The sequence below is a fragment of the Mastigoproctus giganteus genome, chromosome 8 (assembly GCF_048544385.1).
Source record: "Mastigoproctus giganteus isolate SK-2022 chromosome 8, ASM4854438v1, whole genome shotgun sequence".
In the NCBI taxonomy this organism is placed as follows: Eukaryota; Metazoa; Arthropoda; class Arachnida; order Uropygi; family Thelyphonidae; genus Mastigoproctus; species Mastigoproctus giganteus.
This window is the reverse complement of record NC_143582.1, coordinates 71,160,514-71,183,803: the sequence shown is the minus strand read 5'-3', so window position 1 is coordinate 71,183,803 and position 23,290 is coordinate 71,160,514. Positions and strand designations below refer to the sequence as shown.

Below are 23,290 nucleotides of genomic sequence, written 5' to 3'. Positions count from 1 at the left end.
CTACTGCTCGTCTCAGATGCCCAAATTCTTCGCTGTATGATTCTTTTCGCCTCAAAGGTGGTACTTGTGCATATGTCCATTCTAATATTCCCTGTTAGAGACTTGGCAATTTGGAATCTCCTCTCTCTGATTTTCTCTGGCTTAAAATCTCTCTACCTCATTGTGTCAAATTCATCTGTTGTCTCTACCGTTCTCCCAACTCCACTAATCACTTGCTCTTTGACTCTCTTGACTTTCTCCAGTCCAACTTTCCTAACAGTGCGGTAATTTTCCTTGGTGATTTTAATGTTCACAACTCCAGCTGGCTTCCGTTTTCTAGTCACACCGACCCAGCTGGTCGAGATGCTGAGGCTTTTGCAATTACTAATGATCTTGCACAGACTGTTCATTTACCTACAAGAATACCGGACAATCTTAATCATACAGCCAATACGCTTGATCTTTTTCTCACAAACAACCCTTCTAAGTACACGGTCGATGTGAGAGGTCCTTTAGGCACTTCAGATAACAACTTGCTGATTATCTCTTCTCCAATGGAACCTTTATCTCATGGCTATTCCCAACCTCGTGTTGTTTGGCATTACAAGAATGCAAAATGGGATGACCTGAGAGACTTCTTTTCCTTGGTCGGATTACTGTTTCAAAAGTTCTGATGTCAATGTTTGCTCAGATCGTGTCAGTGAAATTATTCTTGCAGGAATGGAATCCTTTATCCCACACTCCACTTTAAAATCTCCTCCTTTATCTAAACCTTGGTTTTCCAATAAATGTGCTAAGGCTGTTCAAGAGAAGAATGTTGCATATCGTAATTGGCTTGTTTCTAATTCCTCAGTTTCATTTTCTGCCTACACCAAAGCTCCCAACAATTGTAAAGCAGTTATTAACCAAACTAGAGTGTGAACAGGCTAAGAGTAGAAAACTTGCTTCTTGCCCTAATGGTAGCCGAGCATTCTGGTCTCTTGCCAAAGCTATTGGCCGTAACTTTTGCCCATCTCTGCTCCCACCTCTGTCCAAATCAGATGGTTCTGTTGTCATTTCAGCCAAGGATAAAGCTGACCTGCTAGCATCCCATTTTTCTTTTAACTCGTGCATTAACGATCTTGGAAAAACACCTCTTACTATTCCCAACATGCTCCATTCAATGCCTCCTGTGGTCTTCCGTCAAAAGGATGTCAGAAGGATTTTGACGAATATTGATGCTAAGAAAGCCCCAGGTCCTGATGGTATTTCTCCACTTATTCTCAAAACCTGTGCTCCTGAACTTACTCCTATTCTTTGCCACCTTTTTTCACTTTCTTATTCCAAAGGTGTTTTTCCTTCTGCTTGGAAATTTGCTCATATCCAGCCAATTCCTAAAAAGGGTGACAAATCCCTCCCATCCAATTATCGTCCCATTGCAATTACTTCTACACTTTCTAAAGTAATGGAGAAATCAATTAACCGCCAAATTTTAAACTACCTAGAAACCTTCCGTCTGATCAACGACCACCAGTATGGATTCCGTCAGTGTCGATCCACTGGAGATATTCTGGCTTATGTTACCCATTTATGGACTAATTCAATGGATAGGTTCGGTGAAATACAAGTAGTTGCTCTTGACATCTCAAAGGCTTTCGATCGTGTTTGGCATAAAGATCTTCTAAAAAGCTTCCATCTTATGGTTTGCCAACTGTTTTTAGTAATTGGTTATCCAGTTTTCTCTCTGATTGCGCACTGAGGGTGATGGTATATGGCTCTGTCTTTTAACTTCTCCACTAATGCCGGTGTCCCCCAAGGTTCAGTTCTTTCCCCCACTCCTTTCCTCTTGTATATTAATGACCTTCTTCCATTCACTGGAAATCCTATCCATAGTTTTGCCGATGATAGCAGATTGCATTCCACTTTCCATTTTGAGAAACTTTGTTCTGCTCAATCAGCTTCAACTTCTCGAAAATCTGCTACCAATTCCTTAAATGCTGATCTTCAGGTAATTCTCCAGTGGGGCAAAGACAACTTAGTTGATTTCAACCCTTCTAAAACTCAGTCTTGTCATATATCTCACAAAAAGGATTCTTCTGCTCCTATGCTTATCTTTAGTGACACTCCGATTTCTAGGCAAAATGATATATCTCTTTTGGGGATTACCCTGACTTCTAATCTCTCTTGGCACAAGCACATTACAAATATTGCTTCTTCTGCATCTAAAAAACTTGGTTTCCTCTTTCGCTGTTGGCATTACTTTTCTTACAAACAGCTGCTCACTCTGTATAAATCGCAAATCCGCCCTGCCATGGAATATTGTTCCCAAATCTGGGGTGGTGCCCCCCAAAACTTCTCTCAAGCTTCTTGATTCCATTCAAAAGAGGACAGTTAGGTTAATTAATGACTCATCTCTAACAGAGTCTCTGCACTCACTGTCTCATAGACGTACTGTTTCTGCTGCATGCCTCTTCTACAGATACTTCCATGGGCACTGTTCTTCTGAATTAGCTTCTATAATTCCTGCTCTCTCTTTCAAAACAGTCGGAACACGTGCCACCACCAGCCAACATCCATTTACTGTCCAACTTCAAACTCACAGAGCCAACTTTTCATCTTCCTTGTTTATTCATTCAACTAACGTTTTCTGGAACAACCTTCCTTCATACGTATTTCCTGAAAATTACAGTCTACAGAAGTTCGAGTCTAATGTTAACAAATATCTTCTTTCGTCTTCTCAACCTCCAACCCAAGCACGGTACTAAGTACTATAGGTTCTAATACCTCTCGTGTTTGGGGTTTTCATAAAAAAAGGGGGGGGGTTTGCTTCTCAGTTTTTAAATTCTATACGGTGGGACCAACTGATGATGTTACCAACAGCAAATTCTAAGTGGGAAGCATTCAAGGAATTAATCGTGGAAGCTACTAAACGTTTCATACCTATTAAGAAATATTGTTCAAGGTTTAGGCCTAAATGGTTGTCAAATGAACTAATGAGACTCGTGGCAGAGAAGAAAAATGCATGGGATGCATATAAATTATGACGGCACAGAAGCCTATGGCAGATATAAGCTAGTCTATAATCAAGTCACAAAGGAAGTTAGGCAGACGAAGGCAGATTACAAGAAATTTTTGGCAAAGGATGCTAAGAAAACAACAAGGATTTCTTTACGTATATAAACTCTAAAAGGAAGAGTATGAATCAAATTGGTCCACTTAATATCGATGGGTCGACTGTTGATGATCCTGCTCAGATAGCAAACAAACTGAATGAGTATTTTTCATCTACATTCAAACGTGGAGTTATTATGGATTGAAAATGCCTGGTTATCAAATTGTAGCAGGTTGCTTAATGATTTTGTAATAATTGAGAGCAGAGTAGAGGAGAAATTGTTGAAGTTAAACATGAGAAAGGCACCTGGGGTGGATGGGATCTATCCTGTTATATTAAAGGAGGTGGCAACAGAACTAAGCAAACCCTTAGCCGGAGGCAGATTTAACGGCGGGCACACTGGGCGCGTGCCCTGGGCCCCGACTTCTGAAGGTTCCACGCAAAACCCCAACAAATTAGTTGAACATATTTGTTCAAAATGTTGTGATTATTATTATGCTATTATTAATTATATTATACATATATTATATTCAAATTTTATTGGAAATAAAACATTAATAATACATAATATATTTTTTTATTTATTTATAAAATTGGTTAACATGTCTTTTTATTTTCTCTGTCTCTCTTTTTTTTAAGGGGCCCAATATTTTCTTCTGCACCCGGGGCCTCAACCGACCTTAATCCGCTCTTGCCCTTAGCCCATAATTTTGAGAGAATCCTTGGACTCAGGGGAGGTCCCCACGGACTGGAGATGTGCAAATGTATCCCCAATTCACAAAGGGGGGATCGAAGGGTGACACGAGTAATTACAGATCAGCTAGTTTAACTTCTGTTCCGGATAAAATAATGGAGTCACTGGTTAAAGATGCATTGCAGGATCATCTAGACAAGACTTCAGCAATAATTCAGACACAGCATGGGTTTATTAAGGGAAAGTCTTGTCTGACAAATTTTTGGATATTATGATGTGGTTACAAAGGAACCGGATGCAAAAAATAATTTTGATATCATATATTTGGATTTCAGAAAGCTTTTGACACTGTTGTGCATGGAAGACTACTGTACAAATTGGAGCAGAAAGGTATTAAGGGTAAGCTGCTACAATGGATAAAAGAATGGTTGAGTGGGAGAAGACAGAGGGTAATAATCAATGGGTGCTACTCTTCATGGACTAATGTTATTAGTGGAGTCCCACAGGGTTCAGTGTTGGGTCCATTGTTGTTTTGTATATTTATCAATGATATTGATGAAGGTATATCAGGCTTAGTGTCGAAGTTTGCAGATGACAGAAAGGTTGGCAGGGTTGTTAATGACAGTAATGGCAGTGTGCTACTGCAACAGGTTCTAGAAAATTTGGGAAGATGGGCTGAGAAGTGGCAACTGAAGTTTAACATTGACAAATGCAAAGTACTGCATATGGGTAGAAGTAACCCCAGAGGATCGTTCCAACTGTGTGGTACTACACTTAGGGTGGTAGAAAATAAAAAAGACCTGGGAGTAATTGTGCAGTCAGATATGAAGTTTTCTGATCAATGCAGACAGGATGCCAGGGCAGGTCATGGGGTTTTGTCAATGATATACAGGAATTTTGCTAGCAGGGAAAAGGAGGTGATTGTCCCTCTGTATAAGGCAATAGTTGGGCCATGCCTTGAGTACTTGAGTACATGCCTTGAGTACTACAGGTCTGGAGGCCTCATTTTAGGAAGGATGTAGATTTGCTTGATCATGTACAGAGAAGGGCAACTAGATTGGTGAGGGGAATGAAGGGATCCCCTTACCAAGAGAGGCTTAAGTTCTGCAAATTGCAGCGGCTGGAGACTAGGCATCTGCGAGGTGATCTGACTAGGTGTATAAGGCCTTGAATGGGTTGAGCATGCTGAATTCTGATGGAATTCTTCCACTTGTTCAGATTACGAACCTAAGGGGGCATAAATTCAAATTCAACTGTAGAATAGATGTGCAGAAATTTGCCTTTAGCCAGCAGGTGGTTAATTGCTGGAACAAACTTCCATCTGACATTGTGGAAGTTGATAGGTTAAATAAATTTAAGGAGGAACTGGATAAACATTTAGAGCGAATTGTTGTGTGAATTTTTTTTTTTTTTTGGCTGATGCTACATAAGCTCATACGCTTGCTTTCTTGCATCACATGCCACAATTACTTCTACTACAAAAGGACTTATAAAAAAGGACTTCAGTTTGGCAAATTGCACCATCTGGAAACTAGGCAGCTGCAGGAAATCTGTTGAAGGCTTTCGGTGGGTGGATTAAACTAAATGCTCATGGCATCCTTATTCTTGCTCAGCAATTAAGCTCACATTAAGAGACATAAATTTAAATCTAAAAAGGGTGGCTACAGGATAGATGTGTGAAAATCTGCTTTCAGCCAGAATGTAATCGTTTGCTGGAACAAACTTTCATTTTATGCTGTGCAAATGAGTGGTCTGAATAATTTTATGTAAGGAATAAACAAATTATTAGAAGAAAGAGATAGGTGATATAGGAAGGGTTTTCTTTTTTTTCTTTTTTTTTGCTGATGCACTATAAGCTTACTTCCTTGCATTACTTGTCACTGCTAATACTAATATTTGTTAAATACAGTGATCATAAGTTCATCCGGCACATATATATCAACACACACATCATGGCATGCATTTGAAAAACTTAATACAAATATGACTAAAATTCTTAGAAAAGTGCATGTTTTAGAACTGTGAAAGATTTTTTTTGTAAATTTAACATAAAGTAGAAAGGGGATAGAATACACCACACTTTCCAATTTTGAAAATAAATCACAAACAACCAAAAAAAAATGAAATTTTCAGTTTACTGAATGAATTTATGAAAAGTAATTCATATTTCATTACTTAAGTCAAGCTTTAAAAAAAAAAAAAAAATTCCCTTACCACTTCTGTTCATTTCTGGTTCGGACATGTATCCTTCGAAAGAAGGTCTTCCTGAAATTAAATTTAAAAAAAAAAAAAAAAACCTATCATAAATAGCTTTGAAATCATTATATTAAAATTTTATATACATAAAGAATAAATTAGTTGCAAAAATATGATCATTGAATTAAGGGAAAGTACCCACAGATTGACAATGTAATGTGCAAATGTCTCCCCCATTCAGAAAATGTTGTTGTTTATACTCCAGCATGACCACCAGGTCAGTGGAGTTTACAATAAATCAATCAATACAAATGTTAATTGTATTTAGTAGTCATGGGCTCGAACTCCAGTCCACTCAAAGAGCATGTGTTACTGCACTCATGCCCCTGACCACTCAGCTACGTCACAATGCGAAATGATTAATTATGGACCTGTAAGCTTGATTTCCGTTCCACAGAAAATAACCAAGGCAACAGTTAAAGAATTATTTCACAATCACCTGATAGGAATGCAATTACAAGTCGACCATCACTAAAACAGAAGCGTTGGGACCTGTGGGGTGCCGGATTAGTGAGTTTGCTGGACCACCGGTAGTTATTTTAGCACATACATTTTTCCCAACAGCTAACCTCAAGAAAAAAATTTCCCAAGGGACCAAAAAATATTTAGGAAATAATTTGATTAGTAATTCTAAAATAAATATTGTAATGTCAGTGTTGTCTTTTTTTCACTTAAAATATTAAAAAAAAAAAAAAAAAAAAATTCTTTTTTTATGTCACATATGTGGCCAATGTGGCCACATATGTTGGTTACTTTATTTCTTGAGAAGCCGTGTCGGCCACATATGTGTGACGCTATTATGGCATACATATGAAGGTAGTCTGTGATTAGTTTATTGCGAGCGCTGCAATAAAACTAATTACGATAAAATAAACTCTCAAACATTGCATAAGTTTGTCAGTATTGTTAGAGATTTTGTGAAAACAAGTTTGTTAGCACGCTGCATTTATCCATCATATTGTGTTGTGTTGTGTTTTTCCGCAAATTTGTATAAGTGTGTTGTAAAAAAAAAAAAAAATCTTAAAAAGGAATGGCTAAAAGAAAATTACTAAGATAAGAGGAACTGAGAGAATTTGCTGGAATTTACAATTAAGCAGAATTAAACTTCTCACAGACACACTGCTGTCGAGGTTTTTCAGAAGTTCAACTTTATCTGTTATGGACAATGTATGGTGTTTGCACTTTACACCACGAGAGGCACTTCCTTTATGCATTGGAACCATGGCTGGGGCTAAATGTGAGCAGGTTATAATAATAAAAGCAGAAAAACAAGTGGGAATGGCTTGCCAGTATTTACGAGTTCACGCCAACAGCTGATACTACAACCAACGCCACCAAAACAGTAGCGGCAGGTCAGGCGAACCCGGGAAATTTGAAAATATGTTCGCGGAAATTATGTCTAAATTAGCGGTGGAACTGGATTAGTGATGGTCGACCTGTATATAGAAATCACAGCACAAATCTGTTAAGGGCAGATCTTGTTTGAACAACTGGATTAGCTACTTTGGTGAATTAACAAATGAACTGGATGCAATAACTATTTTGGCATCATATTACTTAAATTTCAATAAAGCTTTTGATACTGTTCCATATGAAAGACTGCTATACAAATTAGAACAACATAGCATTAGGGGCAAGTTATCATTGTGTATAAAGGGATAGTTGAGTGGTAGGAAACAATGGGCACTGTTCCTCTTGGAACAATGTTATTAGTGCGTGCCTCGGGGCTCAGAGCTGGATCACTTACTGTTTTCAGTATTTACTAACAATGATGAAGGCATAGCTAGCTTATTATCTATGTCTGCGGATGATACAATGGTTGACAGTGATTAAGAATAGTAATCAGGGCATATTACTGCAACAAGGCCTAGAAAAATTAGGCAGGTGGACTGAGAAGTAGCAACTGATGTTTAACATTGATAAATGCAATGTACCAAATATACGCAGCAGTAATCCCATAACAACTTACCAACACTCAAAGTGGTGGAAAATAAAAAAGACCGGGGCAATTTTAAAATCTGACATGAAATTCTCTGAGCAGTGAAGACAGGCTGCTAGGAGAGCTCACTCGTGGGTTTCTGAAAATGATATAAGTGAATTTTGCTAGCAGGAACAAGGAGATGATTATACCATTGTATTTCCAGACTACCAGTTAGGAGAGTTGCTATCCCATACATTTATTATCTCTGAAAGTAAATTTTAATGACACTAGTTTTTAATAAACTTTATTGTTAAATTGAAAAGGGCATCATCCCTGGGCTTTCCCCCTTCTGATAGGAACTGGAAATGTAAAATCTTCAGAATAAAGTTTGCTTTTATTTTTTATCACTAACTGAACAATTATGGCAAAATATTCTGTTATCTATTATGGCTGTATTCATCAACAAAAATTAAAAGAAATTCACAGAATTAAAAAAAAAAAAAAAAAAAAAATTCTGATATTAATTTATTTTTATTATTTTTTTTTTGTAAAAAAAAAAAAAAGATGGAGAAATTATGTGACCAACTACATCACAATTGGGAGAAGGAGAGTAAGCTACAATATACTCCTTCAGTTCAACATAGAACTCTTTCACTTTGGAGGCAAAGAAAAAAAAAAAAAAAAAAAAAAGTCATGTGCAGCTTCCTTGAAATCAATCACTTGAAAATCTATGCAATCGTTTCTTTGAATTTCTTTCTGGATCCGGACTGTAAGGGAAGATAGTGTAACCCTTGGAATCTGCACTCTTTCAGAGCAGAAACTGTTTGTGGGACTTGTGTATAGCAGCACTGTCATGAGGGAGCAAGGCACCTCATGTCAATTCTCTCTTCCTTTATGGTTCCCTTAAATTTTTGAGTACAACAGCTTAGGCATCTGCAGTCATTGTTTCCTCATGTGACCATTATCTATCTTCAACATATGGTTAATTCTGGAATATTTTGGGCAATGGTGACCCACTGTGTTTCCATTGCATGGGTTTCTGTTTTGTTTCATGATCTCAATGACAAGTTCATGTTTCATCACCATTTCCAATTCTTAAAATGGCACTTAAACACACATGCATTATGAACATCTGCATAATGCATCCATGTTTGAGCATGGAGCCCATATTTGTAAGGAAGACCTCAAATATGAGCATCCTGCACTGTTTTTGAAAAGTTATGAACATTCTTAGGATCCAGCAAGAAATTACCTTGAACATGGTCAAATGTTTATGGAGGATGGTCAGCACTGACCCCTCTCTCCCCTCAAAAAATATTCTCTGGCAATCATTGACACTTTAATACATCCATCTTATATAAAAGGGTTTTTTCTGACACGTTCCTTGAGAAATCACTTCCCTGGTTATATCAACACTGGGCACCTTCTATAGACACTCAACCCCACTTAAACTGCCGAGACCAATATTAATCTGGCAGAAGGAGCATCACCATATACAGCTGCCATGCATTTAGGATCCAATTCATGAATAACTTTTAGTCATTTTCTTCTTTTATCAAAAATTTGATGAGGCCTGATGCTCCAATCTTGTGACACATATGATTTTATTTTGGCTTTTATTTTAACAAGAGTACTGGCATAAGTCAAAGAATTTTAAGCTTCTGAGAACAGAAAAGTTACTTGGAAATTTTTACCATATTTTTTAATTAATTAATATATTAAATTGTGTTTGACAAATAGTTTAATGGCCTTGGGTACGTCTGTTAGCTTATTTTAAAATTTAGCTAGTGATTTGTAAATAACGACTTATTATTTGTATCGCGTTTTGGCACAAATATTGTAACATGTAACTAGTAGTGCAGCAGAATAGAACGGTCTAATTGTGTTAAATAAGTAGCCCGAAGGTTCTAATCACTTGTTAAGCACACATTTTTTTTTTTTAGATAAGATATTTTACTTGTGCTAACATAAAATTGAAATAATAATGAGATAAAAATGCAATAATACATTATGCTTTATGAAATGATAAAGCATAATATATATCTTAAACTTGATAGTGCAAGGTATAATGTAAAACTTGATAGCGTAATATATATCACTACAGTTAGTAATCTATTAGCTTAGTGTAGTACTGTCAATTAATTGATTAATTTTATTAATTTTCATTGTTAATCAATTAAATTGTATTTAAACAGAAATCGTTCCCCAATCCCAAAGAAACTGGATGCAAAAAATAATTTTGATATCATATACTTGGATTTCAGGAAAGCTTTTGATATTGTTACACATGGAAGACTACTGTACAAATTGGACCAGTATGGCATTAAGGGCAAGCTGCTACAATGGATAAAAGGATGGTTGAGTACGAAAAGACAGAGAGTGGTAATCGATGGACACTGCTCTTCATGGACTAATGTTATTAGTAGAGTCCCCCAGGGTTCAGTGTTGGGCCCATTGTTGTTTTATATGTTTTGTATATTTATCAATGATATTGATGAAGGTATATCAGGCTTAATGTCAAAGTTTTCAGATGATACGAAGGTTGGCAGGATTGTTAATAACAGTATGCTGCTGCAACAGGACCTTGAGAAGTTGGGCAGATGGGCTGAGAAGTGGCAACTGAAGTTTAACATTAACAAAAGCAAAGTACTGCACATAAGTAGCAGTAACCCCAGAGAAATGTACCAACTGGGTGGTCTAACACTCAGGGTAGTGGAGAATGAAAGAGACCTGGGAGTAATTATGTGGTGTCAGATATGCAGTTTTCTGAGCAGTGCAGACAGGCTGCCACAGTAGGTCATGAGGTCTTGTGAGTGATATACAAGAATTTTGCAAGCAGGGATAAGGAAGTGATTATCTCCTTGTATAAGGCAATGGTCAGGCAACACCTTGAGTACTACACACAGGTCTTTAAGCCACATTTTAGGAAGGATGTAGAGTTGCCAGAACAAGTACGGAGAAGAACAACAAGACTGGCGAGGGGAACAAAGGGGTGCTCTTACGAAGAAAGGCTTAAGTTATGCAAATTGCAGCGTCTGGAGAGTAGGCACCTGCAAGGTGATCTGATTGAGGTGAACAAGGCCTTGAATGGATTGAGTAGGCGAAATGCTGATGGGATTCTTCCTCTTGCTCAGATTACAAAACCTAAGGGGGCATAAACTGCAATTGAGAAAAGACAGTTGTCGAACAGATGTGCAGAAATTTGCCTTTAGCCAGCGAGTGGTTGATTGCTGGAACAAACTTCCATCTGTCGTTGTGGAAGTTGATAGCTTAAATAAATTCAAAGCAGAACTAGACACATTTGGAATGAAAGGATGGGTGAAATGGGAAGGGTTTTTTTTTTATTTTTTATTTTTTTTTTTTATTTGTTGATGCTGTATAAGCTTGTTTTCTTGCATCATATGCCCCTACTAATGCTAATATGTCTCAACTCTTTGTTGGTATGAAAAGCTCAGTAGCTTCTTTGATTACTTCCCTGAATGCCTCCCATTTAGAATTTGCTGTTGGTAACATCATCAATTGGTCCCACTGCATGTAATTTAAAATCTGTCTGAGACCACTGTAGTCACCCATATGAAAAACTTTCCCTTTACTCTTGACAGTAATAATTAATGTCTTTAATTAAATTCCATATTAGTACACTGTGCTCACTGCTACCCAGTTGGTCTGTTACATGTAGATTCTTAATGAATGTAGAATTACTGCTAATAACCAGATAAAGACTAATGCATCCTCTTTTTGCCTCTCTAACATGCTGCTGTAGAAAACAGTCATCCAAGAAATCCACAAAAATCTTGCTAGTATGTGGGTGACCAACCCACAAAATTCCTGTCAATATCTGGAAATTTAAATATTCCCAATTATGAGACATTCTGATTTGCTGGCTCACTATTTCTCTCAATAGATGTTTGGTATACTTATCACAGTCATCAGGTTTATAGCACACTCCTATTCACAAATTTGTTTTCCCAGTGCCTCTATATCACACCAAACTGACTCAACATTGCACATTAGTACAAGCTACTATAACATTATTCCACAGATTGTATTCAATTAAATTACATAAAACATTCCCCTTCTTTACACTGTAAAGCTTATTCATATTATTAATCTCAAATTAGAAATAGCAACTTACCACTATATTTTGGAACCTTGTGTAAAGATTTAAACATGGACTTGTACCAATCACTAGCATATTCTTCTTTAATTCCCTACAATAAATAATAAAGTTAAAAAAGGAAACACCTTTCAATATTAGCACTTCAACCCTGTGTTTTAACAAAATAGCCATTATGTATCTGTTTGTAATATCAGTGGTCTTGTGGGCACCTGGTATTATATCCAGTGCTTATTTTGGGATGGTACGCAATGGTACAGCGTACTGGCACCTTTATTAACAGTGACATTTGACATTTGGATGCAATGCACACTTCGAAATTTGTAATATTCCATAATTTTTTTTCACATGTTTACCCACTATTCAAATTAGCTTAAAATTATTTAACTAAATTTGCATTTTTTGATGAGAACTTAACAAAAATTTGGAATATTCTACAAAAACTTTATTATGAAATTATTTTGAATTATGTTATTATTTTTTACTTATTTTTTTATATACTTGAATAAAAATTTATCCTTAATAAACTGTGTGTTAATACATTTAATTTGTTGTTCTTATTCTAAAAACATTACTACTAAAGTAACAATATCAGAAAAAAAATAATTTCAGAATACTTTTCATATCCTTTTAATTTTCAATTTTTCATGATAGCAAAGAATGAGTATTGGCAACTATTTTTTTACAAAAAAAGCACTGATTATATCTATCATTAGAAACTTGCATTATAACAAGTTATGTACATTTATCATTAAAAAATATTTTTGACAGTGCTATTCTAATTCCATAAAAATATATATTATGGCAGTATAATTTTAATTTTTAGTGTCTGTAATTATCCAGGATGTTCACAATATCCCAATATTTTATGGAATTAGAATAGCACTGTCAAAAATATTTTTGACAGTGCTATTCTAATTCCATAAAAATATATATTATGGCAGTATAATTTTAATTTTTAGTGTCTGTAATTATCCAGGATGTTCACAATATCCCACTATCAGAAATGATATTGTATAGCCACATTTCTCACAAAATTAATATTTTTCATGTCAAATATTACTGATGACTGAAAAATGCTGTATAAATAATGTATTGAAATAAATGAAAATCCTCTTGGGTTTACTGATAGGTGGGTACAGGGTCAACAAATCTGGTGTGCCTAGTTTATCTAAGTTTCTTCTCTTTTAATAATTTTTTTATTTTTTGTTTTCGGTTTTAATTTTTTAACTGGGTAGTGGGAGTCTGCTTTCACTCCAAATAGCATGGAAAGTAATGGCAGCTACTTTGACCTGTTTATGTTTTCCTTGTATATCAGTGGTGTCCAACCTTTTCCAGTAAAAGTGCCATATTGAAAGTTAGATTTGTTTCGCAGGCCGCACAGAGTGATTCGAGAAAAATTAAGTGTGTTACATTTTCCCTATCCTGTTACACGTAAAAGGAAGTTTCTGTTTCCATGTTACTGTGTTTTATTTTCAGGCTATATATAAAAAATGAAAATTCCCAACACTTTTATGTTTTTTATTAAAATTTTATTAAGATTTTATTAAAATTTAAAAATACTTTTGTTTTTTAAACACTTTACTTCTGCCGCTTTTTTAAAAAATACTTTACTTTTTTATTTTCTTTTTTTAATACTTTACTTTTGCTTTTAAATGTTCACTTGAGAAAATTCACAGCCTGAAAAGATCACTGCTTTTTCAATATTAAGGTAAATAAATAAATATAATGATACCCCTAAAATGGAAAATATTCAAAAATTTTATTACATAGAATACACAACATTTACTGAACAAAACTTAACATTTAATGAGATGATTGAGGCTAAATGTTTTTAGATAATTGTTCAGTTTGTTTTTAAAATTTGTGACGCCAATTCTCAATACGGAGCGAAGATGCTCATCTGCTATTCTTTCTTTTTAAATATTTATTTGATTTCACGTGTGAAACAATTTGCTTGCAAACATACGTTAATCCAAACAAAGTAGCCATTTTCATGGCATTTTCTTTTATTAATGGAAAATCTTCAGATGGGAGAGCCTTGTAGAATTCAAGTAGTTTATTTTCGCCGTCTACCTACTTAATTTTGAACCATGTTTTGGTTTGAAGATCAATAAGTTCAAACTGCAAGCTGGGATTCTAGTTTTTAGCCATAGAAATAAATGAATTCTCAAAAAAGCTTATGTCATGGGATCTCATGTCAGCAAATCGACTTTCAAACTCGTCAAAAACTAACTGTAATAATGAGAGGCAACGATTCTTTGGAAGTGTGTTTTTCTGTTAGCTCGCTACAACATTCAAAGTGAACTAAATTGCTTTGCTCAATTTGGGATTTAAATAATAACAACGTATTCTGACACAATTTGATGTCACCATACAAATCAGAGACCAATTTCCATAGTAGTTTAAATTAAGAGCATTTAAAGGACTAGAAATGTCTGTAAGAATTGCAAGAAACAGCCACTCCATATTTGATGTTGTTTTTTTACCAGTTTCGATTTTTCTGTCATAATAATATCAATTTCATAATGCAGTTTAAAGAAACGATATAACACTTTGCCATGACTAAGCCATCTCACTGAACTGTGTAAATTTGCATCTTCGTATTTAGCTTCAATTTCTAACTGCTGAAACATTCGATAATTAAGGCCATGTGATCTTATAAAATTTTCAGTTGAAATAACCACATTCATAACATGTTGGAGAGCCAATACATTCCCACACAGAACTTCTTGATGCACAATTAAGTGATACCAGGTTTTTAATATTTAATCTTAACTTTTCAGTAGACTGCCAAAAATGTTCAAAAAGATTTTCACCTGCAGTTGTTCCAAGAATTCACCTGCAGTTGTTCTAAGCCTGCAAGAAAGCAAGCTTATGCAGCATCAGCCAAAAAAAAAAAAGAAACCACTTCCACTTCACCCCTCTGTTCGTTCAAAATACCTGTCACGCTGAGCCTTAAACTTATTTAGGCTATCAACTTCCACGACAAGAGATGGAAGTCTGTTCCAACAACCAACCACTCGCTGGCTAAAAGCAAATTTCCGCACGTCTATCCTACATCTGTCTTTCCTCGATTTGAATTTATGCCCTCTCAGGTGATTATTCTGAGCGAGAGGAAGAATCCCATCAGCATTGAGCATGCTCAAACCATTCAATGCTTTATACACCTCTATCAGATCACCTCGCTGGTGCCTAGTCTCCAGACACTGTAATTTGCAAAACTTAAACCATTCTTCGTAAGAGCACCCCTTTGTTCCATTCACAAATCTTGTTGCCCTTCTCTGTACTCGTTCCAGCAGCTCTACATCCTTCTTGAAATGAAGCCTCCAGACCTGATTACAGTACTCTAGTATACAGTACTCTAGGTGTGGCCTGACCACTGCCTTATACAAGGGAATAATCACCTCCTTATCCCTGCTAGAAAAATTCCTATATATTATTGACAATACACCATGAGCTACTCTGGCAGCCCGTCTGTACTGCTCAGAGAACTTCATATCTGCCTGCACAACCACCCCCAGGTCCCTTTCATTCTCTACCACTGTCAGTGTAGTACCACAGAGTTGATACGTTGCTCTGGGGTTGCTGTTTCCCATGTGTAGTACTTTACATTTGTCAATGTTAAACTTCGTTTGCCACCTCTCAGCCCATCTGCTCAACCTTTCCAGATCCTGTTGCAGCAGCATAGTGTCAGTGTCCTTGACAACCCTGCCTACCTTTGTATCATCTGCAAACTTCGACATTAAGCTTGATATACCATCATCAATATCATTTATGAATACAGAAAATAATAATGGACCCAACACTGAGCCCTGAAGGACTCCACTAATAACATTAGTCCACGACGAGCAGTGTCCATTGATTACCACTCTCTGTCTTCTCCCCCTCAACCACCCCTTTATCCACAGCAGCAAATTGCCTCCAATGTCACACTGCTCCAATTTGTGCAGCAGTCTTCCATGTGCAACAGTATCAAAAGCCTTTCTAAGATCCAAGTATATAATATCAAAGTTATTCCCTGCATCCAGTTCCTTTGTGACTGCATCATAGTATCCAATCAAATTGGTCAGGCAAGACTTCCCCTTAACAAAACCATGCTGTGTCCAAGCTATAACTGAAGTCTTGTCTAATTGATCCTGCAGTGCTTCTTTAACTAGTGCCTCCATTAATTTTCCTGGAACAGAAGTTAAACTCACAGGTCTATAATTACTTGTGTCAGCTTTTGATCCTCCTTTGTGAATTGGGGTCAAATTTGCACATCTCCAGTCTGTGGGTACCTCCCCTGAGTCCAAGGAAGCTCTCATAATTATGGCTAAGGGTTTGCTTACTTCCTCTGCTGCCTCCTTTAATATAACTGGATAGATCCCATCCACCCCAGGTGCCTTTCTTGTGTTTATCTTCAACAATTTCTCCTCCACTTTACTCTCAGTTATTACTAGATTCTCTAGCTTACTGCTAGAGTTGAATACACCTCTGGCTTTCCCCTCGCTAAATAATTCCTCATGTGTGAATGTTGATGCAAAATATTCATTTAGTTTGTTAGCTAACTGAGCAGGATCATCAACAATTGACCCATTGATATCAAGTGGTCCAATCTGATTCATCCTCTTCCTTCTAGTGTTTACATAAGTAAAGAACTCTTTGCTGTTTTTCTTTGCATCCCTTGCCAAAGATTTCTCGTAATCTGCCTTCGCCTGCCTAACCTCCTTTGTAACTTTGTTACAGATCAACTTGTATCTATCATAGGCTTCTGTGTCATGTGTTAATTTGTATGTATCCCATGCATGTTTCTTCTCTGCCATATGCCTCATCAGTTCATCTGACATACATTTAGGCCTAAACCCTGAACAATATTTCTTGGTTGGTATGCAAAGCCTAGTAGCTTCCAAGATAAGTTCTTTGAATGCTTCTCATTTTGAATTTGCTGTTGGTAACATCATCAGTTGATCCCACTGTATAGAATTTAAATACTGTCTCAGTCCATCGTAGTCGCCTTTACGAGAGCAATAACCCTTCCCTTTACCACTAATGGTAGTTACCTCTTTGAGTAAATCCCACTTCAGCATACTGTGATCACTGCCACCTAGTGGTTCATTTATCTGCAGATTCTTAATGCATGAAGAATCACTGCTAATAATCAAATCAAGAGTGTTCCTCCCTCTAGTTGCCTCCCGAACACGCTGATGTAGAAAACAATCATCCAATAAATCCACAAAAGCCTTGCTAGTGTGTGAGTGACCAGCCCCCAAATTCCAGTCAATATCTGGGAAATTAAAATCTCCCATTATAAGACTCTCTGATTTAGTGGCCCACTCTATTTCCCTGTACAGTAGAATTCTTATTATACTCATCAGAGTCATTAGGCCTATAGCACACTCCTACTCTCAATTTTGATCTCCCAATGCTTATGTCACACCAAACTGACTCGACACTGCACTGTCCAGCAATGTCCACTGGCTTCACTTCCTTCGATTTTATGTATTTCTTAACTAATAGCATAACCCCTCCTCCCTTCCTATCCAGTCTATCCTTTCTGTAGATGTTGTACTCCCCAAATTCCAATTCTGCATTCCTTATATCTGTGTGACACCACGTCTCTGATATCCCAACAATATCTGCCTTTGATGTTTTGAGCAATACCTCAAATTCATCAAATTTATTTACTAAACTCCTAGCATTGGTGCACACGCAAGTATACATGCACCTATTTCTATTCTTAGCTACCCTAACACAACACATGTGTTTACTTGTACTGCAATGACTCCCAGTAGTCTCTGAAATATCCTGCATCTTGTTTCTTCTGCTCATTCCAATAGAAGCAGTGCAAGGATCTCTTTCACCTCTGCCAGTGGCTACTGTTAATCTATTCGTCTTTGTCTCCCCCCAAGCTAGCAGTTTTCCGACCCACCTAACACTGCCTCGATAGCATCAGCAAATATTCTTGCACCCTTTCTATTTAAGTGTATCCCATCCCTGTAGAAGCAATCTCTCCTGTTAACAAGTACAGTCCAGGCTGAAAAAAATTCTATCCCTTGAGCCTTGCACAATCTTTCCAGGGCCGAATTGATTGACAAGGCTCTTATCATATACTCCCTCCTATCGTGTCTGGGCAGAATTGCAGACACTTTCAAATTCAACCCTAATTCACCGCTTTTTTTCAACAGTGACCTGTACTTGCTAAGTAATTCCGCCGGTCTCCTACTCTTAATATCATTAGTGCCAACGCGTACAACTATATCACCTTTTGTGCCCTTAAAAGTTGATATCTGCTCTACAACATCATCAACCTTTGCCCCTGGCAGACATACCCTGATCCTGTTCCACCTAGCCTTTTTACAAAGCATGTTCCCTGTTTTCTTGACAATAGAGTCACCAACAACTGCGAGTTCCTTTGGGACCAGCTCATTCTGCCTTGGGGGTTGCCGCTGTTGCACGATGACCAAGTGCAAGCTCTGGCGTTGATGTGGGCAGCTGAGAGCTTGATGGGCCCCTCAATTTAGTTCTTTCGAGGGCATCCACCCTGTCCTTCAAACTCTCATATAGGCCCAAAAGAACGCTGAGTTGTTGCCTGATTTCGTTACACTCCTTGCATCGCGCACACACAAAGACATCCCCCATGGCAATATCATGTCCCGTACCTGAATGCTCCACAAACATCATGCAAGCTGTGCATTTTAGAAGGCTGTGATTCAGAAGGCAACTGCCCCCCCCTCAGTTCTCCTCTGAGCCACAGCACTTCCATTAGCTTGAGCCTTTTGTTTTGCTGCTCTGGTCTGAGTCATGATTTCTTTTAATTTAAATAAAATTTCAATTTCAGTTTATAACCCTAACTTATCTCCCAACACAGTTATAACAGAATATATATTTTTTAGTGTCAAGTATTAATTATCTCCGAGTTCCCTTTATATAACTTCCGTATCAGTTATGTATTAATTAATTATGTTACATTTGTAATCTAAGTCGGTATATGTATTTAGTTAAAAGTACAATTTAAATGCCAACGAAGTTCAACAAGTTTAATAGATTTTACCGATCACTGAAAATATTATAACCTCTACTATACTAACGCTATCTAGGTTCGATATATAACGATCGTATGACAAAGACAAGGGTAGGAAGTTACGAATGGTAAATCTATGGACACTTAAGTATTAATTAACTTTCAAATCTCGCTGTCTCAATTCAGAATAAACTAACGATTCTTACTAGGTCTATAAGCTACTTACAAAAAATAATTTGATGTAAAAAATATCAATAAGCGGCTAAATATGGCTAAAAAACTTCTCGTTCAGCAGAGTTGCGACTTGTAACACATGGATACCCTTACAGATACTTTTATGCAATTGCAAGGCCGAGCAAAGAACAAATACACCAGATTAATCAGAAAATCACAAAATAATGCTATACTACTAAATTCAAATCAAAAGTTTTAGAAAAACAATAATTTCAAATCAATAAACAAGAAAAATCCACTTAGCGGCTTTGAACACGTCTGGCCCCTACTAGCCTCGTCAGCAGAAAACCAATTCCATTAATTCCACATATGAAGATAAGGAATTGGGTTGTTTTCTTTACATCAGTATTGTCACCTAGTGATACACTAAAATATTTCATTTGTTTTATACTTTCCAAAAGTTGTTGGAATAAATTCATTCCAATATCTTCTACTCTTTGCATAATCGTTTGTCGAGACAAACTAATGTCTTGTATCATTGATCGTTTTGCTGGACAAATTTCTTCCATAGCTTTTAAAAATGTTTAACAAATTCACCATCACTGAACGGTTTACTTTCAAAAGCAATCAAATGTACAACTTGATAACTGGCACTTACAGCATATAAATTTCTTGACTGATACGTTTTCAGTGTGTTTTGTTGTTTTCTTAATTCCAATATCTTCTACTCTTTGCATAATTGTTTTTCGAGACAGACTACAGCATGTTCTTTAAAAAGTGATATAGTATCCTTACACAACAAACATACATACTGTTTTTTCGTCATACTCAATGAAGAAATAGTCTTCACTCCACCTTTGATTAAAAACACGACAATCGAAATCGATGTTCCTCTTTCAGAACAAATGCAATACAAATTAATAATAATTCAATAAAATGAGCAAGTTATATCAAAATAGTAGAATTTCACAATATGAAAAGATTGATGTGTACATAACTGTATTTAGTGTACATATGACTGCAATGGACAACATGTACACGTTTGATACAGTTCAGCTTGACGCTTGTATGCCTATACACGCAGTGGCGCACTCTCTAAAATGCTGTTTAAGTTTACTTTCTGGGCGGACCGCATAAAAATTATCTGCTGGCCGGATCCGGCCCCCGGGCAGTAAGTTGGACGCCACTGTTGTATATGATGGCAGAAAATTCAAGGTGTAGAAAAACTGGTGGTGGTGGTGGGACCCTAATGATGAAAGGGTTGTTATGAGACTGAAGTGTTATAAAGAAGCAAGGGAATGTGTAGAAGAGGATTAATATGCTGATAGGATAATGATGAAGATAAAAGCAGAACCTAGAGACACAGTGGTAGTAAAGTTATATACACTAATATCATATTACAATGAAGAGGAAATAGATAGAATGCATAACAGAGTAGGAGAAATAAAGATGACAAAAAGAACGGTTATTTAGTAGTAATGGTACATTGGAATGTGGTGGCCAGAGAGGGAATGTCTAGAAACTGCGAAGGAGACTATGGAACAAAATATAACATCAAAATTTTATAAAAAGTTTATTCCACATATATATAAACTAATCTCAACACAAGTAAAGAACAAATAAAACAAATCTACAAACAAAAACTACAAATTCTCAATATGTGCACACTAACTGAAATTCTTTGTACGTGTTGCTCCAAATACAAAGAATTTCAGTTAGTGTGCACATATTGAGAATTTATGCAAGACAAAACAGAAATTGAAAAATAAGGTTAAAAGTTAATATGAGGATAAGACTGGACTGAAATAAGGAATCAGGTTATTGAGGTCACTCAGAAAGTAACAGGATAAGAAAGGAACTAGAGTAGAAAAGTTGTTAATTTCATGTGCCTTTACTTTTATAGCACTTGTTTATAGCCCACTCAAGAAAAAGCACTGCTCTTTAATACACGAGAACAGTCATTGGTCGCACTTCTAAACACTTATATTCATAATGGCACATCATTTCTAATGCTGTTTGATACTTGTATCAAACTGCATTAGAATGACCACTGCATATCCCCGGAGCAATATGGCCTTAGTTGCTAATTCTCCTAAAAACCAAATAACAACAACTTCCTTTGATGGGTACAGATATGCCAAAACTTTATATATATATGCTGCGGGTACAGACATGCTGCCAGTTTATATATAGCTACCTGAAAATCAGGTAGATATATATAAACTTGTGAAGTGTTTCTTCTGAATTCAATTCTTTTCTGGTGCAGTCATACTAATTAATATCTGATTCTAATGTGATTTTCATATTCAGTGTCCTTAAACAATGGCAACTCATGGTTGTGTGAACAATCCAAATAAATATTGTTACATTGGCAGTATCTATGTTGTGGCAAAACAAAGGCAGGGTGTAAACGTCATTTATAAAAATATATGCTGCATATTTTATAATTAAATTAAGTGACCAAGATAAAAGTTACCCCCCCCCCACCAAAATGTGCCATATATGTGGAGGGCTTCTGAGTATGGAAAAGTAATATGAAAAAAGCCATTACATTTGCCATTCCCATGGTGTGGGGGAAATCATAATAATAATAGACCTCGGGATCATATTAATGACTGTTATTTTTGTTCCATAAATGTAGACGGTTGCAACACAAAGCACAAGTAGGGCATTGTGTACTCAACAACATTACTTCATCTGTAAGACCAGACTCAATGGACGTGAACCACCGATACTGCCTCCAGTTGTTTTTGAACATGTCCCATCAGATCCCAATTCATAATGCTCTTCTTGTTCTTCATGTTATAACCTGATACATTTGTGGAACATAAATATTTCATTCATTAATATGCTGCAGTCAGTAATGTGCAATAAAATGTAGCAGTCATTAATATTAATGTGTGGGTTTTTAGATCATAAATCTGACATTTGTGATCTAGAGAATGATATAAACTATTGAGATGAAAAAATTCACAAATCTGGGCCACAACAGTTTACACAAATTTAACTCAATGATCACTCAGAGATCATCAATGATCTCTGAATGATCTCATTTAAGTTTAACCTAAAGGGTCTGTAGAGGTTTTAGAGTCAAGATTGAAATCCAAGGCTCTATTAGCTCTAGGCAGTCTTTTCATGGTACAGAAATTGTAAAAAAGAATTGGTTCCCCATTTTTCCAAAGAAGGCTCGATGACCTATTATAACAACATCATTTCTGCAGTTATGAACTGTTTGGAAATTTTCTATCAACCAACAGAATCAAGCTATTTATTCTTTCAAAGAAAAGCCTCAAAGGAGTTCTCCTTCACAATAGAAACAAGCATGCATCTATGCCGGGATGCCCATTCAGCACACTGAAAAGAAAACTACAATAGCATTAAGTTATTTTTGAAAAAATTCAGTACAAGGATCGTGTGTGTGTGTGTGTAGGCAGCAGGGGTTTCTCCCCCATCTCTTCTCTGCATTGTATTCTTTGTAATTGTGACACAGAACTCTGTGAAGATCAAAGATTTAAAGGTGTGTGGGGAGTGGAATGTTATGTACTATTGTATCTCTGACCATTTAGCCCAGTGGTTTTCAACCTGGGTGCCATAACAACATTCTTCGGGTGCCGTGTAATTTGGGTTTAAGTTACTTAAAGTTACTATTATTTTATATATTTTTTTAAATTTATATATTTATTTCATTATAAAAAGGGTACAATATCCATTGTACCCTATCTTTTTTAATTTTGTGGTGATCTATAATGGATCTTTATTTAGTACCTCTATACAAGGTGTCTCAAAAATATTGGTACAAATGTTTAGGGGAGGTAGGTAACATCTAAAGGAATGTGAATCGCATAGGAACCCATAACCGGAAACGTCACCATAAGTCGGTACATGGCACTGTTCATCAGTTCGCGAGAGGGAAAATTTCTGGTTTACTCATTCAAGCAGTAGTCGCTGCATGAAGAGCATGCATCGATATACTAACTGTGAGCTGGCAGACATGTACCTAGTGTATGGATTAGCAGATGGGCCACACAGTGTGCACCCCCATGCGGCACAACATC

At 36.5% G+C, this 23,290-nt stretch overlaps 1 protein-coding gene across 1 annotated transcript in view; it reads right to left on the bottom strand.

Moving 5' to 3' along the window:
- Positions 1 to 23,290, bottom strand: part of LOC150081619 (uncharacterized) — a 264,024-nt gene that overhangs the window by 52,140 nt on the left and 188,594 nt on the right. Inside the window, exons 7-8 of the mRNA XM_090380266.1 lie at positions 12,077 to 12,152; positions 5,979 to 6,029 (exon numbers count right to left, since the gene is read on the bottom strand). Coding sequence (XP_090236392.1) covers positions 5,979 to 6,029; positions 12,077 to 12,152 — 127 coding nt within the window. The remainder of the gene's footprint in view (positions 1 to 5,978; positions 6,030 to 12,076; positions 12,153 to 23,290) is intronic.